This window comes from Mus caroli, unplaced genomic scaffold, assembly GCF_978045245.1.
Source record: "Mus caroli unplaced genomic scaffold, Mus_caroli_1 scaffold_7, whole genome shotgun sequence".
Classification (NCBI taxonomy): domain Eukaryota; kingdom Metazoa; phylum Chordata; class Mammalia; order Rodentia; family Muridae; genus Mus; species Mus caroli.
In genome coordinates, this window is record NW_028227262.1 from 108,137,034 (window position 1) to 108,160,648 (window position 23,615).

A 23,615-nucleotide genomic window follows, 5' to 3' on the forward strand; every position below is an offset into this window, starting at 1 on the left:
ATTAGGGAAACAATATGATTTACAATAGTGATGAATCATATAAAATATCTTGGTGCAACTCTAACCAAGCAAGTGAAAGATCCACATGACAAGAATTTCAAGTCCACAAAGAAAGGAATTACAGAAGATTTCAGAAGATTGAAGGATTTCACATTCTCATGGACAGTCAGGATTTACATAATCAAAATTACTGTCCTACCAAAAACAATCTATAGGTTCAATGAAATCTCCATCAAAATTCCAGCATAAGTTTTTATAGTCCTTGGAAGAGCAATTCTTAATCTCATATGGAAAACAAAAAACCCAGGATAGCCAAAAATCCTGGAAGATTGAAGAACTTCAGTAGGAATCATCATCCCTGACCTCAAGCTGTACTAGAGAGCAACAGTGATAAATACTGCATGGTATTAATACCGAAACAGAAAGGTTGATCAGTGGAATCAAATTAAAGGCCCAGAAATAGAGCCACACACATAAGGACTCTTGATTTTTGGTGAAGAAACAAAAGCCTTACATTGGACAAAAGAGAGAATCTCCAACAAATGGTGCTGGACTAACTAGATGTCTATATGTTGAACAATGAAAATAGATCCATACTTTCAACACTGCAAACAACTCAAGTCCAAGTTAATCAAGGACCTCAGTGTAAAACTGAATACACTAAATTTCATAGAAGAGGAAGTGAAAATAGCCTTGAACCTATTGGTACAGGAGATAATTTTCTGAATTGAATATCAATGGCATTGGCTATAAGATCAACAATTGATAAATGGGACCTCATGAAACCACAAAACTTTTTTAAGGCAAAGGTTACATTCAATAAAATAAATGCAATCCACAGATTGGGAAATGATCTTCACCAACCCTAACTCTTCCAGAGGACTAATATCCAAAATTTCTGAAGAATTCAAGAAGTTAGACACCAACAACCCACATAACCCAATCAAAAAATGTGAAACAGATAAACAGAATTCTTGGCAGAGGAATCCTGAATGGCTAAGAAGCACTTAAAGGAATGTTCAAGTTTCTTAGCCTTCAGGGAAATGCAAATCAAAATAACTCTGAGGTTCAATATTATACCCATCAGGATGGCTAAGATCAAAAACACAATAGACAGCATATGCTGGCAAGGATGTGGATTGAAGGGAGTACTTCTTCATTGCTGGTGGGAGTGCAAACTTGTACAACACTTTGGATAGCAATTTGGCAGTTTTTTCAGAAAACTAGAAATAGTTCTACCTCAAGACCCAGCCATACCACTCCTGGACATATAACCAGAAGAGGCTCCACCATCCAACAAAGACACCTGCTCAGCTATGTTCATAGTGACTTTATTTGTAATAGCCAGAAACTGGAAACAAAGAAGACCTAATTCCAGTACTTTTCAAACTATCCTACAAAATAGAAACAGAAAGAACATTACCCAATCTTCTTTGAAGCCATAGTTAACTGATACCTAAACCACAAAAACCCAACAAAAGAAGAGAACTTCAGACTAATTTTGCTTATGAATATCAATGCCAAAATATTCAATAAAATTATCACAAACCGAATCCAAGAACTCATCGAAATGATCATTCACCATGATCAAGTAGGCTTCATCCCAGGGATGCAGGGGTGGTTCAACATAGGGAAATCTATCAATGTAATCTGTTATATAAAGATTAAAAAAACTTAAAGAAAATACCACATGATCATCTCATTAGATTCTGACAAAACATTTGACAATATACAATACCCTTTCACATTAAAAGTATTGGACAGATCAGGAATTCATGGTCCATACCTAAACATAAGCAATATACATCAAACCAATAGCTGAGCCTGAAGTGAACAGAGACCCCATTCCTAACCCTGGAGTTATCTTCAGTAGATAAATAATTGAAACTGAAATATTAGTTTACTCTATTGGAGTTTCACTGGGTATACAAACCACTCTTTAAAGCAGGCTTCCTTCCAGGCAGTAAATACAAAGGAAAGCAATGGCATCTGTAAATGTTATAAAGATTTTTTGTTTCATAATGTTTAGTCATAGCTTTTTTGAAACTTATAGGCCATTTGCATACATATTATGACTTCTAGAAATATGTTTTTTTTATTTTGTGCATGAATTTATGAATTTATGTTTCTCCAAGTTGTTACATGTTTCTTGTATTTTTCTTTGTTTTTTTCTGTGAGTTCATTTATTCCATCCTATTCTGGTTTGTTTTTATTTACTTTATTCTGATTATTCAGATTCCTGTATATTTGTTCCTTTATTCCTGTGACAAGAGATGGAATGGGAGTAAATTTGCCTGGAGTGTGGGAGAAGATGTGGAGTGTTGGGGAGGAAAAACAATAATGCAAATATATTTATAAAAATTCTCCATTCAATGAAAGATAAAAATAAAGTATATTAAATTTCTCATTGTGAACTGCTATGCCACCAATGATAAAAAGAGAATATAATGAACTAAACATTTTAAATAAATAATGAAAATATTGGATATAAACAACAGAAGGACACACACACATTGCTTTTGGAAACATGGCAATTTTTACTATGTCACTCCTGTCAATACATGAGGATGGGCCATCTTTCCATCTTCTGACGCCTTCTTTAGTTTCATTCTTCAAAGACTCAAGGTTTTAAGAAATGTCTTCCACTTACTTCATCAGAATTGTCCTGATATATTTAAATTATGTATGGCTATTGTGAATGATGGTTTTTCTGTGATTTTTTTCAAATACAATATTTTAAAATTTGTATAAGAGGGCTACTGAAAACTGCTTAATCTTATGTTCAACTCCTTCATTAATGGTGTAAGTCAGTTGTAGGAGTTCCCTGGTTGAATTTTGAGTGGTGCTTATTTATACATTATATTATCTGCAAAGAATTATACTGTGACTGTTTTCTTTCTGTTATAAAGTCTTTTGATCTCCTGAAGTTGCTTTATTGAACCAGCTAAAACTTCAATTCCTATAATGAATGTTTCAGAGTAGACAGCCTTCTCTTTTTCCTTCTTTTATTAGAATTCCTATAGTGAGAATTTTGGATTCTTTAAAAGCAGAAATGCTATAAGAATACTTTTTGCTTTAATCACAGGTGTGGAATATGGTGCTGCATCAGACTGTCCATAGCAGCAAACGATGATTGAATAATGGAAGATGAAATCAAGCACATAACCAATGGTCTACACATTCAATATGCAGTGAGTTTTGAATGTGATGTAACGCATCTGACCTTCTGGCTTTTCATACTTCCAATTACTGAACTTAAAAACGAGAAATAGTTGGCTGAGGAGAACAATGGCTTCCCTTTGGTTCTGGCCTGAAAGGGTCAGAGCAGTTAACTGGGGGAAAGTTCAGGGGCCGTCCCTCCTGAAAGGGAGGGATGTCCTAACATGACTTTCTGTGGGCCAGAGTTTTTTCTTGTTCCTAGTCAAGAGTTAATATTTACCCGGTGAGGAGGATGTCCTTGGGTCTGCTGATAAACAGTTCCTTCTTCTGAAGAATATTCTTGTTATGAGAAAATTACTCCAAAAATGATAATATTGTGTGCCAGGTGCAACTAAGTAAAATTTTTATTTTTTGAGTAACAATTGCAAAGTCATACCCCAATGTTTATAAGCTGAAGAAATCAGTAAAGCTTTGCTACTTGCCACCAGAGCGGTAGTCTGTCTGCCTCTTTAAGGCGTTTGCAAAGCTGGTCTTCGTCAGTTGGCAAATATAATTTTTTTCCCTAATTGTTTCTTGTTCTTTTTCTTGTTGTTTTATATTATTTTTCTTTTGTTTTGGTGTTAGAGAGAATGTTATAACCAGAAACTGAAATAAAATCCTACCAACTGCCTTGAACAGATTTGCATACATGTAAGACATTTAAGGCAATTTCTCTGTTTTTCAAAATTTTGTTTTTCATAAAGTATATTTGTATGCATAAACATGAACTTGATTTCCCTAACACACAAATATGTTTTCTTTTTCTCTCTCTCTAAAATGCAAACCAATAGAAATCAAAAACAATTTAGACTGGTGCCAAGGTCATACATTATTTTCACAAAGCAACAGTGTCACTATTGCTGAAGAAAACACCTACACAACTGTTAAACATGGAGAAGTTGAGCTGTTGCCTACATAGAGCCTTTGTCCCTAAGACCTAGCTCCTTTGGTATAGAATGGCACTATAAATGCTGTCAAATAAGAAAAAAAACAACACCAAGACAGCCATAAAACCTTTGATATACAATGCTGTCTTCCTGCAAAATAGGCTGAAGTTCAGGCAGCACATAGCTTCTTGTTTTAACTCTTTGGAGCTTTGTCTCTTCATGTACTTCTGACTTTGGAGCTTTGAGTCTTCATGTACTTCTGATACATGTAACTTATACTGAGAGAAAGGATGCTTTCCAGATAACTGAAGATGAGAGAATCATCTGAGATGAAATCTATCCTTAAAACCCAGGGGCTAAAGAGATCAGATAGAAACAGACAGTAATGAAAATTTCACTTTATCGACAAAGAGAATACAGAGGGATAGGGGATCTCTAGTTGGCAGCATTTGTGTCCTGAATCCAATCCACATAGTTTCAGACCTTGGTGGTCTGACCAGGAATGTCTGGCAGGGCACTGCCATTGCCCCAGAAGGCAATACCCTGGAGGTCTCCATTGCAGACCACAGGGCCACCAAAGTCACCCCGGGAAAGAGGAACACAGTGCATAAGAAAGGGCATGTGAAATAGAGCTGCACATAGTAAACTCAATACCTGTATTATGCTCCCTTGTTCCATTTATTTTACCCCATAGCCCATCTGCTATCCTAAAGACTGTGTTCAGATCTAAAGGATGTCCCCTCATTTCTCATAGTACCACCACAGCTATTTTTGCTTCATAATACTAAACTTCCAAGCCCCACACCCAAAAGAACAGAGGTTTGGAAAAGTGGAGGGTGGCAATCACCTGGCAGGAATCCTTGCCTCCCTCTAGGAAGCCAGCACAGACCATGTTATCAGTGATCTTTCCAGGATAGGAGGCTTCACAGTCAGCCTGAGGAAGCAGTGGAGCATCCAGGCACTGGAGCAGGTCTGGGTTATTGACTGTGAGAAAAGGAAAAGAATGAAGACTGCCATATCCAGACAGGAGACCTGTGTTGAACCAACTGGCAAGCAATGGACTGTTTCCTATAACCTTAAGTTCCACAGAAAGAATAGCTTTCCCATTCAAGAATATTTGTTGCTATTATCCTTCCTGATAAAATAATGTTATGTTCTGCATGTGCCTGATCAGATACTTGGGATCAGTTCATTTGTTGTGTAAATTTTTGTAGAATCTCTTGCAGACATAAATGTACTGTGCACATCTAATATATTTACCATTTTGAAGCCAGGAGGATAATTTCAGGGAGGGAGTGATTACAGGGAATACAAAACAAAACAACAACAAAAAAATAGTAATAGGTGACAAATCCTACTCACCACTGCAGTTAAGGGTGTTGCCCTAGCCACTAAGTGCTTGCAGGTGCACAGGAGCTGGGCAGAGCCACAGTAGCCACTCTGGCAATGAGGGTCACAGGGTACGAGAGCTTGATCAACATGATGTCATTGTTCAGATTCTTCCTTTGGAAGTTAGGGTTCTTGATGATCTTGGCAGCATTGACAAACTGCTCATTGCCCCCAAGGACATTGATGTGCTCTCCCAGTCTCACTTGGATGCGGCTGTTGGGAAGATGAGGAATGCTACACTCTGTTACTCTATGTCTCAGACATCACAAGTTCCCCAAGGTCCTCACTCTGAAGCATCATAAGAGAAGAACAAGGAAGGTGTGTTTTCTTTTCTTTCTCAGAGAGATTCAGTGTACATATGGCAATGTGAAGTTCTGCCATGCAGAATACTCTATAGTCGATCTTATTTCAATGTACCCAGTAAAAGAAACTACAGCGTCATTTGAAGGTCTCTTTGTCTACTAAGTCAATTTTTTACTTCACACAGGAAATTTTAATCCCAATTTCCTTGGTAAAGAACGCTCTACTCTTGCATTTAAAGCAGAAGTGTCAACGTTAGGTATCTGACTCTTAGCCAGATTCTGAGACAGTGTAGAGGTTCATTTTCAAGATTCCACTCTACACTAATTAGTCACAATCTAGATTATGAGGCTATGTAGTTGGTATTTTAATTACTTTTTAAAATAATTAAATTAAGTTAAAAGCCCATTTTATAAACACTTTTACGCAATCCCATAATAGAATATAAAATATCTTGGGAAAAATTAAATAAAGCAATATTCAGTTGTATTGCCAAAAGTCTAATAAAATTTCTTGTTATAGGACCAAGTTACCAAATGAGAAAACCTTTACGAGATTGCTCATTAGTTTGTATGGTGAGAACGTAGTCCTTTCTTTCTTTCAAGATGTATGTTTTTCTTTCTTTCATATTAATATATTTATTTATTTATTATCTATTCATTTCTATGTGTGTGTAGTGGTGTGACATTGGTGAGACATTCCATTCTATGCTCTTCTAAGGGCTTTGAATCTGAGATTCTGTCAGCACCTTCTTTCCTTCTCACCTTTCCCTTTTCTCTCCAACTTTAACACATGCCCTTGCAGATGCCTACTGTAAAGATGCCCCACTCTGGGAACAATGTTGTTAGGAAACCCTCACTTAGCTTTTGTAGCAGTGAGCTGCAGACAACACTCATTGATCACTGATAAGGGATCCTCCACAGAAGAGATAGCCAGAGTTCAGGGATACCTGGTAGGTGACAGAGTTCTCCCAGCAGACATAGCCTCCAATGATCTTATCATCATCATTAGCAGGGAAAGTGGCTAGGATAGAAATAGAGAGGTGAAGCAAATTGAAGATGTTAGAGGATGGATTGCTCAGTGTTTTAGTATTATTTTTCCTTCCCACTTTTTTTAGTATTACATTCTGAGTAGAATCACTAACAGAAACACCAATACCAGTAAACAACACAGATTTGATGTCTGCCAGTGGCAAGAAATTCAGGACAGGTAACTAGATCCTAGTGGTCTCAGAACCTTTCAGAGTTCCAGAGAAAATTAGAAGAAATGACCAAAGAACACAATTAGTGGGATCCAATTAAATGTTAGTGGTATAGTTGACTGCTTGTTTCTCCCTGAAGTTCCTCAAGAACTATGCTTTGTATATCCATATTGTTGCTGCTGAGGAATATTCCTCTTGGTTCATTTTGTCATCTCTTTGGCTTCCCGTTCAACCTCTATAATCAAGGCCCTAAATTTAACAAAGTATGCTATAGAGAATGTGTTGATAAATACAGGTGTAAAGTAAATTTGAGAGATTATAAAAATGGAAATGATGATGGGGAAGAATTGTGAATACTAGCATTAAAATAGCAGAAACAAGAGTCATTGCTTTTTATTTAATTAGAAGAAGACGACCACAGAAGACCACAAATTCACCAGAAGTTCCCACAGTGGGGCAGGAATAGAAGAGCATTCATGGTGGCAAAAAGTAATGAATGCTGAAGCAGAGCAGACTTTTATATCTTTGAGGAAGTTGAACTCTGTTTCTTGATGTGGGGGTTGGATATCCTTGACAATTCCTGAGCAAACACACCTGTATTTTCTCCTTGCTAAATTCTGACATCACCTCTTTTTAGAGTTCTTGGCATTAGGAGATCTTCAGGTATATAGGACAATTTTATTCTCAGAGAAAATGGATGCAATCAGCTGATTCTTGAAAGGATCGATGCTAAACGAGGGAAACAGTGGTAGTCTAACCTTTGTATACAGTGCTTCTGTGTAATAGACTAAATTTGTGTGTGTTAGAGAAGAATGACTCTATGGTATTCTTAGATAGCCCTTAATGAATGTTTGTTGCTTTTAGTAATTTTGAAGATAGCCTGGTTTTGGTGGATAGTGGGGCTCTTCGAAGAACAACCCTCCTCAAATTGTCTATCAGTTCTTCCTCAATTTTTGGTTCTGGTCATAACCAATCTTCTTAATAATGAGAAGAAATTGAAAAATTCTATGGACCAGCAATGGCACATCAGTGATGTCAAGGAAGGAGATACAGAGTTCCTCATACGTGTGGTCTGTTAGAGAATCTGCTTTTCATCAGGCTCTTTGGTTTCAGATATGTGGGATGGAGAGTGTGTGAAGGTTGAGTAGACAGTTTCTTACTTTGAAGTGAATTAGAGAAATACACGAATACAAGAGTAAATAAATAATATTATTCACATAAATCATCACAATCCTAAGTTGTATCAGCATTTCCCTGAATGTTTACATTAAAATTATCTACTCTGTACCTATGTCAAATAGTTTGTGTTGGAAGTCTTTGCTCATTTTGAAGAGTAGAGATTGAGAAATATTCAACATGACATCTCAATAAACATGAGGTATGCTGAAAAATTGAGAGAATTATGGATATTTATACTATATATGCAACAGAATATAATGCTGTGCTCAGTCAGTGATAAATCTCCACATATGAGATTCTGTTTGTTCATTGGTTTTTAATTAAATTATCCCTATGTCTTAGTCAGGGTTTCTATTCCTGCACAAACATCATGACCAAGAAGCAAGTTGGGGAGAAAAGGGTTTTTTCGGCTTACACTTCCATACTGCTGTTCATCACCAAAGGAAGTCAGGACTGGAACTCAAGCAGGTCAGAAAGCAGGAGCTGATGCAGAGGCCATGGAGGGATGTTCTTTACTGGCTTGCCTACCCTGGCTTGCTCAGCCTGCTCTCTTATAGAACCCAAGAAAACCAGCCCAGAGATGGTCCCACCCACAAGGGGCCTTTCCCCCTTGATCACTAATTGAGAAAATGCCTTACAGTTAGATCTCATGGAGGCATCTCCTCAACTGAAGCTCCTTTCTCTGTGATAACTCCAGCTGTGTCAAGTTGACACAAAACTAGCCAGTACACCCTAAGACATAGCTCTCATTTTACCATGGCACAAAACTGCCATAGAAGGTCAGTACTTGATATTGTGTGTGCTTGTGTCTATTTTAAAGACATAATTGGAGTATCTTTATTATCAGGTTTTATTGTCCATTGACCCCAGATATAGCAAAAAGTATATTGAAGGTGATGTCATGTTTGAAGTCTTTGAAAAGTAGTGATGGTTCTGAAGTTGTCCATTAACATGGGAGAAACTTAGCTGAAATTGTGGCAATTGCATCTGTGGGTGAAAACTGACTGGAGGTTGGAGAAATTGGAAGTCAGACAAAACTGCAAAAAAATGCAAACATGGGCTTCATAACATAAGTTGTTGTCTTAATACTGGCAATGCTGAATGAGCATCTCACACCCAAACAACCACTCAGTGCTGTCAATTCTGTAACTTGTTTGTCATTCATTTGGTACTGCAGTCATTCCCAAGTGGAACATCTCTCATATTGCCATTTCTCACAGATTTTTAAAGAGTATTTACTTACTTCCATTTTTCACAAGCATGTTAGTGTGAGGTATTTAGGAAGGATTGATTTGCATTGATTAATTTTACCGGAGAAATTATCTACAACTGGCAGGCTGCCCTAAGGCCATAGGAAGATATGGAAATTATTGGAGCATGTGAGACTGGATACAGGTGGCAGATAAGCAGTGTGCTGACCATCTACCCTGAGTACTCAATGGAACAAACTACTCTCTCATTTTCCTTCTGGTATTTATCTGCATGTCACAGAAGAACAGGAATGCACTATTTTCCATTTTCCCGATACTGCATTCTTTCTTGCTACACCAGATAAAGGAAGCTTTTCCATGCATAGAAGGGGTTGTTTAAACATGAAAACAATGCACACAGTTGTTTTTGTAGTTAAGGTATCCTCCAATTTGTCATATCATCTCTTAATCATCCATTCCTTATTTCTTCTGTCTTTCAATAATCTACATTCCCACAATGGAATTTTAGGACAAGTTCCCCTTTACTCTCACTTCTACTCTCCCATTATTTCTTCATTTCCTACTATATCTGCCATGTCACACTTTTGTGGTTCCCAATAAAATGTTCTTATTACACCCAATATTTCCTGCATCATAGTTAAGAAATAATTTCGAGTCTTTTTTAAAAATATTTTTATTAGGTATTTTCCTCAATTACATTTCCAATGCTATCCCAAAAGTCTCCCATACCCTCCCCCCCAAACTCCCCTACCCACCCATTCCCACTTTTTGGCCCTGGCATTCCCCTGTACTGGGGCATATAAAGTTTGTAAGTCCAATGGACCTCTCTTTCCAGTGATGGCAAACTAGGCCATCTTTTGATAAATATGCAGCTAGAGTCAAGAGCTCCGGGGTACTGGTTAGTTCATATTGTTGTTCCACCTACAGGGTTGCAGATCCCTTTAGCTCCTTGGATACTTTCTCTAGCTCCTCCATTGGGGGCCCTGTGATCCATCCAATAGCTGACTGTGAGCATCCACTTATGTCTTTGCTAGGCCCCGGCCTAGTCTCACAAGAGACAGCTATATCAGGGTCCTTTCAGCAATATCTTGCTAGTGTATGCTATGGTGTCATCGTTTGGAGGCTGATTATGGGATGGATCCCTGGATATGGCAGTCTGTAGATGGTCCATCCTTTTGTCTCAGCTCCAAACTTTGTCTCTGTAACTCCTTCCATGGGTGTTTTGTTCCCAATTCTAAGAAGGGGCAAAGTATCCACACTTTGGTCTTCATTCTTCTTCAGTTTTATGTGTTTTGCAAATTGTATCTTATATCTCGGGTATACTAAGTTTCTGGGCTAATATCCACTTATCAGTGAGTACATATCATTTGAGTTCTTTTGTGATTGTGTTACCTCACTCATGATGATGCCCTCCAGGTCAAACCATTTGCCTAGGAATTTCATATATTCATTCTTTTTATTAGAAAAAAAATATTTAGTTCAAGTCTCTGATCCCAAGTATACTCATAGGTAAACAGGTACTTGAGTATCTCCTCTTTATGTCCCACTTGCTGTTCTTCACATTTCTAAGTATTCTAACATTAAAAGTATGCACTGATCAACTGTAGGATTTGTAAATGTATGGGATCATCTATATACACTTTTTGAACAAAGTCAAGTGAGGGAGTTGCTGACTGGTTTAGTCTAACTTCAAATTTTATCTGTGAGACATAATATGAGTCCAATATGATTTATGTAGAGGAATTTGAATCCAGCAACATGGCTGCCCTTGCAAGTGATCACATCCAAAGATATGATTTGGCCAGAATGCAGACATACCCTGGGTTATAGTGTAATCTGACTGCAATACAGAAAAAACCTTAGAGTACTCCTTTAATCCTTAACAATGAAGGTAATGTTAGGTTGTAGTAGGAAGCAGCCATGTTTAAAAGTGATACCTAATTTATGAATGATACATCAGAGAAAGTGAGAAATCAGAGAGACATTTGAAAGAAGTCAGAGATAGGATGCTCACAGGAGACTAGCAAGGAAGAAAGTCTACTTAAGATCAGAGAGAGGCCGGGCCATGGTGGTGCATGCCTTTAATCTCAGCACTTGGGAGGCAGAGGCGGAGGCAGGGACAGGGGCAGGGGCAGGGGCAGGGGCAGGGGCAGGGGCAGGGGCAGGGGCAGGGGCAGGGGCAGGGGCAGGGGCAGGGGCAGGGACAGAGGCAGAGGCAGGCGGATTTCTGAGTTTGAGGTTAGCCTGGTCTACAAAGTGAGTTCCAGGACAGCCAGGGCTACACAGAGAAACCCTGTCTCGAAAAAACCAAAAATAAAATAAAATAAAATAAAATAAACAGAGAGAGGAGAAGCTGTGGTGTGGTGGGTGTGGCAGGTGATGTGTGTATATGGCACTTTTACTCTGACAGTTTTAAGGTGACATGTTACAAAGAGTACACGCTAGACAAAAGTGAAGTCAGAACTACTAAGAGATTGAGAAAGAACCAGTTGATTAGAACCAATTGCTAACATTAGTTTGAGTTCAGGTAGAACAATTCAGTTGGAAGGTAAGAAAAGCTAGATTGAATAGGTCAACTTGGAAGATTAGATTGTAAGGAGGCTATGAGCTTCTAGACTTAGGTCTAGTGATAGAACAGAAAAGGAAATGCCCTAGAGTCAGTCCAATATGTGTAGTCACAAAGCTTGTGTATTGTGCTCATCTCATTACTTTATATGTGGAAATAAAAGAGACATTTTCTGTGTGTGTGTGTGTGTATGTGTGTATGTGTGTACATATACATCATATACATAAATGTATTCATGTACATACAAATATACACATACACATATGAGTATATAGGATTAAAGTTTGCATTTCATGGAAGTCATGGGTCCTTCCATAATGACAGTTCACGGGTCAATTCCTGCACTCTATATTGGATTTTTAAAAACTAACTCTTCATTAGTCTCAGTTCATTTAAGCAACTTCAATAAACCCAGAAAGTGAGTAGAGAAAGAGTGATTGAAGATCCCTCATAGTGTCATTATAGTAGATGGTCAATCTTTATTAATCAGAACACTGTATTGGTGTTGGGTTTAAAGCAAGCTACAGAAAGCAGGGAAAGTGGGTATGAAGGTAGAACTTTGTCAGACTGATCACTGCGACTGGAAACCTAACACAAGTAACTTAAAAGACAGAATTATTTATTTTGAATCACTGATTCAGAAGTTCCATGACACAGTCCTTGGCTGTGTAGACCTTTGAAAAGATTGAACTTCATTTATCTCTAGGATCAGTTGTTGACCTTGTGTATGGGAGGATATGGGGAGTCTATGGGGGTGACCATAGCTGAGATTTCTACCAGTGTGATATGTGAAGAAGTTTTTACCTCCTTTAGCAAGTCAGGATTTCCAATTGAAAGAGTGGAACATCACCCCCCCCACACACACACAAACACACACACACACACACACACACACACACACACACACACACTACTCACAAAACCTTCAATCCAAAATTTGTCCTGCCTATAAGATGTGAAGATTGAGTAGAGACTGAGAGAACAGCTAACCAGTGTCTTGCCCAACTTAAGATACATCTTGTGGGAGAGAGCCAAACCCAGACACTATTATGATGGCTAGGCTTACAGCAATACCACTCCTGGGCATATACCCAGAAGATGCTCCAACTTGTAATAAGGACACATGCTCCACTATGTCCATAGCAGCCTTATTTATAATAGCCAGAAGCTGGAAAGAGCCCAGATTTCCCTCAACAGAGGAATGGATACCAAAAATGTGGTACATTTACACAATGGAGTACTACTCAGCCTTTAAAAACAATGTATTTAAGAAATTCTTTGACAAATGGTTGGATCTGGAGGATATATTATTGAGTGAGTTAACCCAATTAAAAAAGAACACACATGATATGCACTCACTGATAAGTGGATATTAGCCCAGAAACTCAGAATACTCAAGATACAATTTACAAAACACATGAAACTCAAGAAGGAGGAAAACCAAAATGTGGATACTTTGATCCTTCTTAGAAGGGGGAACAGGATACCCTTGGAAGGAGTTACAGAGACACAGTGTGGAACAGAGACTGAAGAAATGACCATCCAGAGACTGTCCCACCTGGGGATCTATCATCTAAACAACTACCAAACCCAGACACTATGGCAGATTCCAACAAGGTTTTGCTGAAAGGAACCTGATATAGTTGTCTCCTGAGAGGTTCTGCCAGTACCTGGCAAATACAGAAGTGGATGCTCACAGTCATCCATTGGACAGAGCACAGGGTCCCCAATGAAGGAACTAAACCCAATGAAGGAACTAAAGAAAGTACCCAAGGAGTTGAAGGGGTTTGCCCCCCTATATGAAGAACAACAATATGAACTAACCAGTACCCCCCAGAGCTCCCTGTGACTAAACCACCAATCAAAGGAAACACTTGTGTCTCTAGCTGCATAGGTAGCAGAGGATGGCCTAGTTGGTCATCAATGGGAGGAGAGGTCCTTGGTCTTGTGAAGGTTCTATGCCCCAATACAGTGGAAATGCCAGGGGCCAGGAATGGGAGTGGATGGGTTTAGGAACAGGCCAAGGTGGGAGGGAATAAAGGATTTTGGGGGAGGAAACTAGGAAAGAGCATAACATCTGAAAAGAAAATATGAGAGAGAGAGAGAGAGAGAGAGAGAGAGAGAGAGAGAGAGAGAGAGAGAGAGAGAGAGAGAGAGAGAGAAACAGATATTTTAGTTATCAGGGAAATGCAAATCAAAATCAGAATGGCTAAGATAAAAAACTCCAGTGACAGCAGATTCTGGAGAGAATGTGAAGAAAGAGGAACACTCCTTCATTGTTGGTGGGATTGCAAGCTGGGATAACCCCTGGGGAAATCAGTTTGGCAGTCCCTCAGAAAACTGGACATTGGATGTGACTTGGATGTAGCTATACTGTTTCTGGGCAAAATACCCAAATGACGGTCCAACAATAAACAAGGACACATGCTCCACTATGTTCCTAGCAGCCTTATTTATGATAGGGAGAAGCTGAAAAGAACCCAGATATCCTTCAACAGAGGAATGGATACAGAAAATATGGTACATTTACACAATGGAGTACTACTCAGCTATTAAAAACAATGAGTTCTTGAAAGGGATTAGAAAATATCACTCTAAGCATGGTAACTCAGTCACAAAAAAAAAAAAACAAAACAAAACATGGTGTACACTCACTGATAAGTGGATATTAGTCCTAAAGCTCAGAATACCCAAGATACAATTTACAGACAACATGAACCTCAAGAGGGAGAAAGACCAAAGTGTGGATGCTTCAGTCTTTCTTAGAAGGGGAACAAAATACTCAAGGGATGAAATACAGAGACAAAGTGTGGAGCAGAGACCAAAGGAAAGGCCATCCAGAGCCTGACACACCTGGGGAATAATTCCATATACAGATACCAAATCCAGACACTAATATGGATGCCAAGAAATGTTGACTAACAGGAGACTGATACAGCTGTTTCCTGAGAAGCTCTGCCATTGCCTGACAAATATAGAGGCAGATGCTTATAGCCAAACAATGGAGTCCCCAATGGATGAGTTAGAGAAAAGATTGAAGGAGCTGAAGGGGTTTGGAACCATCAGAAGAAGAGCAATATCAACCAACCAGACCCCCCATAACTCCCAGGAACTAAACCACCAAGCAACGAGTACACATGGAGTGACCCATGGCTCTCATACATGCTCACATATGTAGCAGAGGATGGCCATGTTGGGCATCAGTGGGAGGAGAGGCCCTTGATCCTATGAAGGTTCAATGCCCCAGTGTAAGGGAATGCCAGGATGGGGAGGCAGGAGTGGGTGGGTGGTTGGGTGAGCACCTTCATAGAAGCAGAGGGAGAGAGAATTGTATAGGGGATTTCCAGAGAGGAAATGGGAAAAGGGGTAACATTTGAAATGTCAATAAAGAAGATGTCCAATTAAAAAAAAAACAAAAACAAAAACAGAAGGAATACCACCTAATTCATTCTATGAAGTCATTAGTACTCTGATACAGCAGAGGAATCTCGGATGGTTAAGAAGCACCAAAAGAAATGTTCAAAGTCCTTAATGATCAGAGAAATGCAATCAAAACAACTCTGAGATTCCACACTATATCAATCAGAAAGGTTAAGATCAAAACCTCAGGTGACAGCACATATTGGCAAGGATGTGGAGAAATGGAACACTCCTCCATTGCTGGCAGGATTTCAAACTGGTACAACCACTCTGGAAATCAATCTGGAGGTTCCTCAGAAAATAGGAAAAAGATCTACCTGAAGACCCAGTAATACCACTCTTGGGAATATCCCCAAAAGGATGCCCCTATTCCAGTTGGGAGAGAGAAGAAAGCAATCACATGGGGGAAGAGAGAGAGAGACATTTGTGGGGAAGGGGAGAGGAGTGAGAATAGGGGAACCTGATGTAGTATTGGGTGGAGGGAGAGGACTGAAGCTCTGAGGAGCAGCAGAAAGAATGGAAACAGGTAACCTTGAGAGTTAGGAAGTGGGGGGGGGGGGGGTGGGTGTGGGCTCCAGAATGTACCAGAGACCTGGGAGGTGAGAGACTCTCAGGTCTCAAAGGGAGGGACCTTAGATGAAAGGCCCTACAGTGGGGAGAGGTAACTTTAAGAGCCCACCTCCAGTAGAAAGATAGAGCATCATTGAGGGATAGGGTTGCCATCCCAGAGTCAAAACTCGGCCCCATAATTGTTCCTGTCTGAAAGAACTTCAGGGACAAAAATGGAGAGGAGCCTGAGGAAAGGGAGGTCCTGCTACAGGTCCAAAGTGGGAGCCAGCTCAAGGGGAGGCTCCAAGCCCTACAAAAGACCCAAAAAACAACTGAAAGAGTCAGATGCTGATATTTACACCTAATCAGTGAACAGAAGGTGCAGACCTCTGTGGTTGAATTAGGGAAAATCTGGAAGAAGCTGAGGAGGAGGGCAACCCTGTAGGAGGACCAGCAGTCTCAATTAACCTGGACCTCAAGATCTCTCAGACACAGGACCACTAACCAGGCAGCATGCACCACCTGATATGAGGCCCCCAACACATATACAGCATAGGACTGCTGAGTTTGAGTTCAGTCAGAGAAGATTCACCTAACCCTCAAGAGACTGGAGGCCCCAGGGAGTTTATAGGTCTGATAGGGTGTGGGGGTTGGGGTGGGGACATCCTCCTTGAGACTAGCTAGGAAGGTAGTATGGGATGGGGAACAGTCCATGGGTGGGAGGGGGGTAAAATTTGGAGTGGAAAAAAAGATTAAATAAAATTAAAAATGAGAGAGAGAGAGAGAGAGAGAGGGAGAGAGAGAGAAAGAGAGAGAGAGAGAGAGAGAGAGAGAGAGAGAGAACACAAAAGAAGAGTCATGGAATGATAAATACAACAAAAAAGAACACTCATCTCCCCCCCCTCTCTCCCTCTCTCTCTCTCTCCCTCTCTCCCTCCCTCCCCCCCCCCCCCCTCTCTCTCTCTCTCTCTCTCTCTGTGTTACCAAGGGCAGCCTCCCTTCCCTCCTTCTTTCTGCCCTTCTCTGTTCCTCCTTCTCTGTCCTCATCACTTTGCTCCTGTCTGTCTCTACCCAGTTTCTCCTTCCCCTTCCCCCAAATAAATCCCCTTTATTACAACAAAAAAGGAACATTCAACTGATAAGAAGAATAATTTAAAATGAAAACTTCCCTTAATGCTTAAAGGGTAAAGAGATGAGGCAGAAACAAAGGCAGTAATGAATATTTCACTTTATTGACAGTGACTGCAGAGGGATTGGGAATCTCTAGTTGGCAGCAATTGTGTCCTGAATCCAATCCACATAGTTGCAGACCTTGGTGTACACACCAGGATTGTCTGGCAGAGCACAGCCATAGCCCCAAGAGACAATGCCCTGGAGCTCACCATTGCAGACCACAGGGCCACCAGAATCACCCTGGGAAAGAGGAACACAGTCTATTAGTAAGGGCATGCGTATAGTAAGCTCAATACCTGTTTATTCTCATGTTAACATTTCTTTATCTCCACAGCCCATCTACTATCCCCACTATTTGCTGAAATCCAAAGAAGATCCCCTTACTCCTCATTCACCACAACACCACATCACACTTTCTTTCTCACACCACTAGGCTCTGAAGCCCCACTCCCAGAAGAACAGAGGTCTGCCTAAGTGGAGAGTGGCAATCACCTGGCAGGAATCCTTGCCTCCCTCTAGGAAGCCAGCACAGACCATATTATCAGTGATCTTTCCAGGATAGGAGGCTTCACAGTCAGCCTGAGGCAGCAGTGGGGCATCCAGGCACTGGAGCAGGTCTGGTTCACTGACTGTGAGGAAAGGAAAAGATTAAAGATTCCTGTATCCACACAACAACCCAGCATTGAACCAGCTGGCAAGCAGTGGATTGTTTCCAAAGATATGAACATCCACTTAGAAACTATGGCTTTTTGATTCCACAATATGCACTGCTGATGTCCTTCCTAAGATCATAATAGTACATTCTGCATGTGCCTGGCCAGCATTCTGGGGATCAGTTTATTTTTGGTGCAAATGTGTACTTGTACTGCACCTGCAATATATTTACATCTAGACAGCAGTAAGTTCAGTACAATTGCAGTGCGGGGGTTGGGGGGAGAGAGAGAGAGAGAGAGAGAGAGAGAGAGAGAGAGAGAGAGAGAGAGAGAGAGAGAGAGAGAGAGAGAGAGAGAGAGAGAGAGAGAGAGAGAGAAGTTGAAAGTGACATGTCCTACTTACCACCGAAGCTGAGAGTGTTGCCCCAGCCAGAGATGAGACACTGAGTGCCTGCAGGTGCACAGGAGCTGGGCAGAGCCACAGTGGCCACTCTGGCATTGAGGGTCACAGGGGAAGAGAGCTTGATCAGCATGATGTCGTTGTTCAGGGTCCTCCTATTGAAGTTGGGATGCTTGATGATCTTGGCAGCATCGATAAACTGCTCATTGCCCTCCAGGACGTTGATGTTGTGCTCTCCCAGTCTCACTTGGATGCGGCTGTTGGGATGAGGAGGAATGTGGCAGTCTGTTACTCTCTGACTCAAGACATTACAAGTTTCTCAAGCCCCTCACTCTTTTGTGTCTCTAAAGATTTCAAAACCTTGCAGAAGTGCCACACCCTCCTTTTCTTTTTCCTGAGAGAGATGGTGTTTAGGGGCAGAGGTGAATGACTGCTGTGTAGATTGCTCTTTATTAATATCCAGGGCTAAGGAATTAAGAGGTCATTTGAAGCCCTCTTCATCCACTGTGTCATAGGTCACTACACACAGGAACTTTTAGTCCCCATTTCCCTTTGGAAGAACGCTGTACTTTTGCATTTCCACCAGAAGGGTCAGTATGTGGTATCTGAACCTTCACAATGGGAATCTGAGACTTTGTAAGAGGTTCATTCTCTTTTACTGACTCTAAACCTTATAAGTCTCAATCTAGACTATCAGGTTGTTCAGTCGATTATTTAATAACATCCTTTTATAATTTTAACCGACTGTGAAGGTTGATAGCCCATTTGGGGGACAGTATTACTCATGTCCTAGTAGAGTATAAAAATAACTGGTGAAGAAAATGAATGACAAAACCTATCTTCTTTTGAAAACTCTGATACCACTTCTTGCTGAAGGTCTCAGATACCGGTTGTTAAAATCTTTGACAGCTTCTGCATTCATTTTTATAGTGAGAAAATAAACCTGTGTTCCTTTTAAGATCAACTTCTCACATCTCATTTTTATTTATTGCTTGTGTGTTTGTTAATTGTTTAATTATTTGTTTAATTATTATTTTGATGCTCCTTCAGTTCTTATACTCGTTGGTATCAAAATTTATCACCAGTGCTCTGTACATAGTGAAATTATTTGAAATTAGAACTTTTCAAAAGCTTACAAATTGTTCACACTCTCTGAAATTGAGTTTATCAACCGATATATAGGATACACAGTCACTATTTGTAAACGTGTTTATATGACTTCATGTTTGTTTCTTTTTACTCTAAAATCAACTTTCCTTGCATTGATTATGTCTATGTTTGATTATTTTGGATGGCTTATGTGTTGAAAGACTTCCTATACTGTTTTTGTATTCTATTCAAACGTGTGAAAAAGTTGCAGTAAGTAATCTCACTTGTCTGACTATACCCATTCACTCTATACCCTCAGTTACAGGCTGACCTTATACTATGCCCTTAGAAAGACCAAATGAGTGTTCTGTACAGTCAGGACCCATCACATACGACTTGTAGCAGTGAGCTGCAGACACCACCCACTGGTCATTGATGAGGGAACCTCCACAGAAGTGGTAGCCAGAGTTCAGGGACACCTGGTAGGGAACAGAATTCTCTGGGCAGGTGTATCCTCCAACGATCTTGTCATCATCATCCACAGGGAAGGCAACTTGAATAAAGACAAGAAGACCAATGAGAAGACAGTTCCTCAAGGTGTTGGAAAGTGGAGCCCTCAGCTTTCAGGTAGGTAGGTGTCCTTAGAGAGTTAAAAAAAAAAAAATTGAACACAAGAAGGTATCACTGCATTCCCAGTAGGTATGTGGCAGTATGTCCAACATACAGAGATCCTCATCACTGCAGGACAATAGAAAAACACTCTGTAGTTGAGTCCATTCTGAAGGGCTACCAAGGACAGCACAAGGACAGGCGATATTGTCAGCATGCAGTAATAGGGCACAGAGATGGTTGTCTAATCAACTATCTGGTTTGATCTCAAGTTCATCATTCATTGACACCCATGGCTAACAGTGCTTAAAGTGTCTAGGATGGTTGAAACTATTTTAGAAAAAGTCCTGGGTATGTGGAGATTTATGTACCTACAAGTTTTAATAGGTCATGTCTATATATTAATGACAAATAGAGAGTAGGTCTTATATCAGAGAGAAGAATGTAATGTTATTTTATTTATTTACCTTATTTCTTTATTTTTATTTCTAGATAAAAATTCCCCAATCACAGCCTCTCCCTACTCAATTCTTCCCTGAAAAATCCCTCCCCTTTGCCATCTGTCCTTCCCCTCAGAAAAAGGGAGCTCCCCTTGGGTACCTCCCTACTGGGGATTCTTGACCCAGAAAGACAACCAAATCCTCTCCCATTGAGAACCAACCAGGTAATCCAGGTGTGAGGAAGGGATACAATGACAGGGCTCAGAAACTGATCCTAGGTCCCCTTTGTTAAGGGCCCCACATGAGACCAAGCTGCACAAATGTATAGGATTGGTCCAACTTAAGCATATTCCCTGGTTGGTAACTCAGGGTCTGCAAGCCCCATAGTTCCAGGTTAGTTGATATTATAACCAAAGATTATTGGTTTTTAATTATACTGCATGTTTATTAGTCTTAACATCACTTTGATATATTAAAACTCTGTGTGTGTGTCTATATCTATAATAGAAGTGTCCTTCCTAATATTGTCTTTGTCCCAGACACATAAGGTAAGAATTTTGAGATATTAATTGGCACAAGCCTTGTATGAAAGGCTATGTGAAGCAAATGAGTTTTCTGGAAGTGATCCACTCTTTTGTATGGTTGCATGCAGGAAGCAGTAAGACGTATAAACACAAGAGACTTTGTCTCAGGATTGCTCCTTACTGCTGATATGCCTTTCTTGCCATAATTTCATAGCCTCGTGTTTCTTGGGCATCATCTCACCCTATTGGGCAAATTTCCTGCCATCAATTTAAAGATAAACTTTCATGAATTAATTCTGTTTAGTTGTATTAATGTCTTTATAGAATTACTGATTTGATTCAAATAATCTTAGGAAGAAAGTTTAAGAAGATGGTTTTATCTGTTTTGCCAGAAAGGTATAATAAAGCTCAAATCAAGAATAAAATATGTTCCTCTTCATAGAATAGTAAGTAAAGCTGCATAAAAAATGGTACAATGAACGTTCATAAATTATAAAAAGAGAAATATGCTTGGAACAAATTAAAGACCAAGGTAATACATTCATTCTAAGTCATCTACCAAATGTATATTTGTGTGTGTGTGTGTGCGTGTGTGTGTGTGTGTTTGTGTGTGTGTATGTGTGTGCATGCCTTTCTCTTATACGTATTCTATCTTTCTGGCTTACAAAGAGTTAATAAGCTCTGAGGCTATCTAGGCCAGCAGGAGGGTCCTTAAAGAGTAAAGAGCCTAAGTAACTAAGTTTCTTTTTAAAATCCCCTGTTGTTAAACAGCAGAAAGATTCAATTGCCAGAAGCCATCAGGTTTTGGCTTCAGGAAAGCAAAAGAGAGTTAATTGCCAAAATCCAGGCTTCTGGCCCCCAGAACAGTAAGAGAAAACTCTGGTCTTCAGCAAGACTCTTACCTTAATCTCCAGGAGGTCTGCTGGTTAATTTCATAGAACCTCCCTATACCTTCCTTTTTAGACTCTGATCATATAATAAATTACAGTGGAAGAGACAAAAAACTTAAACTTACAGAGAAGCATGAAAGATTGGAAGCAGAGCTGCTGCTGGAGGAAGAATGAAAATATTGGTGTATAGATAGGATGGGAAAGCAGCCTTGGTGGCAAGGTTCATGGTTTCTAGAAGGAAGAGCAAGACCTAGGTGAAAGCATGGAACTCACCAGCAGCTCCCACAAGGGCCAGGAACAGGAGTGCACTCATTGTGGCAGAAGGTAGTGAGCCCTGGATGGAAGCCTGCCTTTATACCCCAATTCAGGGAGAAGGAGGGACTAAGGGGAGAGCCCCCACTGCTTCTATACAAGCACACCTGTGGGTTTCCCCTTCCCAGAGCCCTTACATTATCTTTCCCCTATTTGTCTACTCTGTGGGTAGGTGATAAGGACAAGGAAAGCAGGTGATTCTTGAAAGGAGGCTGGAACCATAGACTTTGTGTATGTAGCTTGACCTTCTTAGACTGATGGAAAGAAGTTTGATAGTAGAGAATGCCCATATTCCTAAGATATACTCTAACATCATGGGAAACTTCTTTGAGTAAGACACAGTATTTGTAGATGAGTAGATTTTTGAGACCTAGAGATTCATGAAAAGAAATGTCTTGTATCCGGATCTAATGACTATGAGTTGATGATTCTTAACTCTAGAACAATTCATCATATAGAAAGATCATATCCAAGAACCTTGGTAAGCAGTATTAAAATATGAAGCAATATGGGAGAGAGAGAAACAGACATGATTTGTCTTGTGGGCTTCTCTCTGAATCTCCTTTCCAACAGGGATCTTACTTGGAGAGTAGCTCAAAGTGTGAAAACTGAAATTTCAGGAGGAGCTTCCTCAATATGTTCCAGAGATAGGCCAATATCACATTCTCCTTTCTCCTCTCTGTCATGACTTTGGCACTCATCTTTTCAAGCTTTTATAAGTCCATTTACAGCATCTTCATGGTTATATTAATAATCTGTACTAAAGGTTAAACTTCCCTTCTTTCAAAAACACAGTTTGATATAGAAGTGTATAGTCTAGGTCAGATATGAAGAAGGACTTGAACAATGGTCAATCTGATTTCTGTCTGAGAATTACCTTCAATAAAGAGATTACTAAATTGACAAGGAGTCAGGGATCAAAGTTAGAAATAGAAATGAATATTAAAAATATACGAGGATTCTAATATTCTATTTTTTCAGTGACAATATTATATCAGACTTAGTTAAGAGCAAACTTTCCTGTAAAATATCCCTGGATGAATTCTAACAAACCTCAGAGTCGTAGGGCTGAAATTTATTGAGACATAACATGCCTAGATGGAGTTTATTGAAAAATGATATGTGAGATTACATTTAATTTTATGAGCTAATGTTAGGATCCCTATTACAGAATCTACTTCCATTTTTAGTTAGTCTTATTGAGGAACAAGAACAATCAAAATTCATAACTAAATTTACTAAAATATATAAGATAAACAAACATTCTAGAGATGCTATACAAAGACCAAAATTTGAATTCAGAATCTAGTGATTGGTTTTGACATGTCACTTATGGAGAATGTTAAAGCAAATGGATACCAGAAAGGCACCAAGAGAGTCCTGTTAAATATTTCCTGTACCCATCCCTGGTATGACTGGCCCAGCTACACAATAGAATTTGTACTCATACACCTTTCCTCTGAGCCCTGAATCTCATTAAGTAGCCCATAGGTATTGCTTAAATAGAGTACTGTTCAATTTATAAAATGTTTGACAGCTTTACAAGATGTTTCAGACAACAGACAATAGTCATACACTACATTGTTTATGTATGGAACCTCACTTACCCTTTTAAAACTGGTGTA

At 39.7% G+C, this 23,615-nt stretch overlaps 1 protein-coding gene, 1 pseudogene and 1 gene segment (V, D, J or C); all 3 read right to left on the minus strand.

The window, feature by feature from the left end:
- Positions 1–23,615, minus strand: part of LOC147004003 (T-cell receptor beta-1 chain C region-like) — a 500,214-nt gene that overhangs the window by 59,953 nt on the left and 416,646 nt on the right.
- Positions 4,521–9,416, minus strand: LOC110288630 (anionic trypsin-2-like; annotated as a pseudogene).
- Positions 17,164–21,991, minus strand: LOC147004004 (anionic trypsin-2-like). 2 transcript variants are annotated; one of them, XM_085839709.1, is made up of 5 exons: positions 21,952–21,991; positions 19,609–19,768; positions 18,130–18,383; positions 17,566–17,702; positions 17,164–17,313 (listed from the first exon to the last, which is right to left on the minus strand). In XM_085839709.1, exons 1-5 carry the CDS (start codon positions 21,989–21,991, stop codon positions 17,164–17,166), a joined length of 741 nt encoding a protein of 246 aa, XP_085695835.1. The 2 variants fall into 2 exon arrangements, with proteins under 2 accessions (XP_085695835.1, XP_085695836.1); XM_085839710.1 differs by having other exon boundaries at positions 17,566–17,698; positions 18,126–18,383.

What these genes read in the sequence shown, in the direction of transcription:
- LOC147004004 (XM_085839709.1), bottom strand. Translation starts at nt 21,991, where the DNA reads ATGAGTGCACTCCTGTTCCTGGCCCTTGTGGGAGCTGCTG. An exon ending in CAACACTCTCAGCTTCGGTG is followed by an intron (nt 17,703 to 18,129) that starts GTAAGTAGGACA and finishes CTTTCCTCACAG; the next exon opens with TCAGTGAACCAGACCTGCTC. An exon ending in GAGGCAAGGATTCCTGCCAG is followed by an intron (nt 17,314 to 17,565) that starts GTGATTGCCACT and finishes CCTCTTTCCCAG; the next exon opens with GGTGATTCTGGTGGCCCTGT.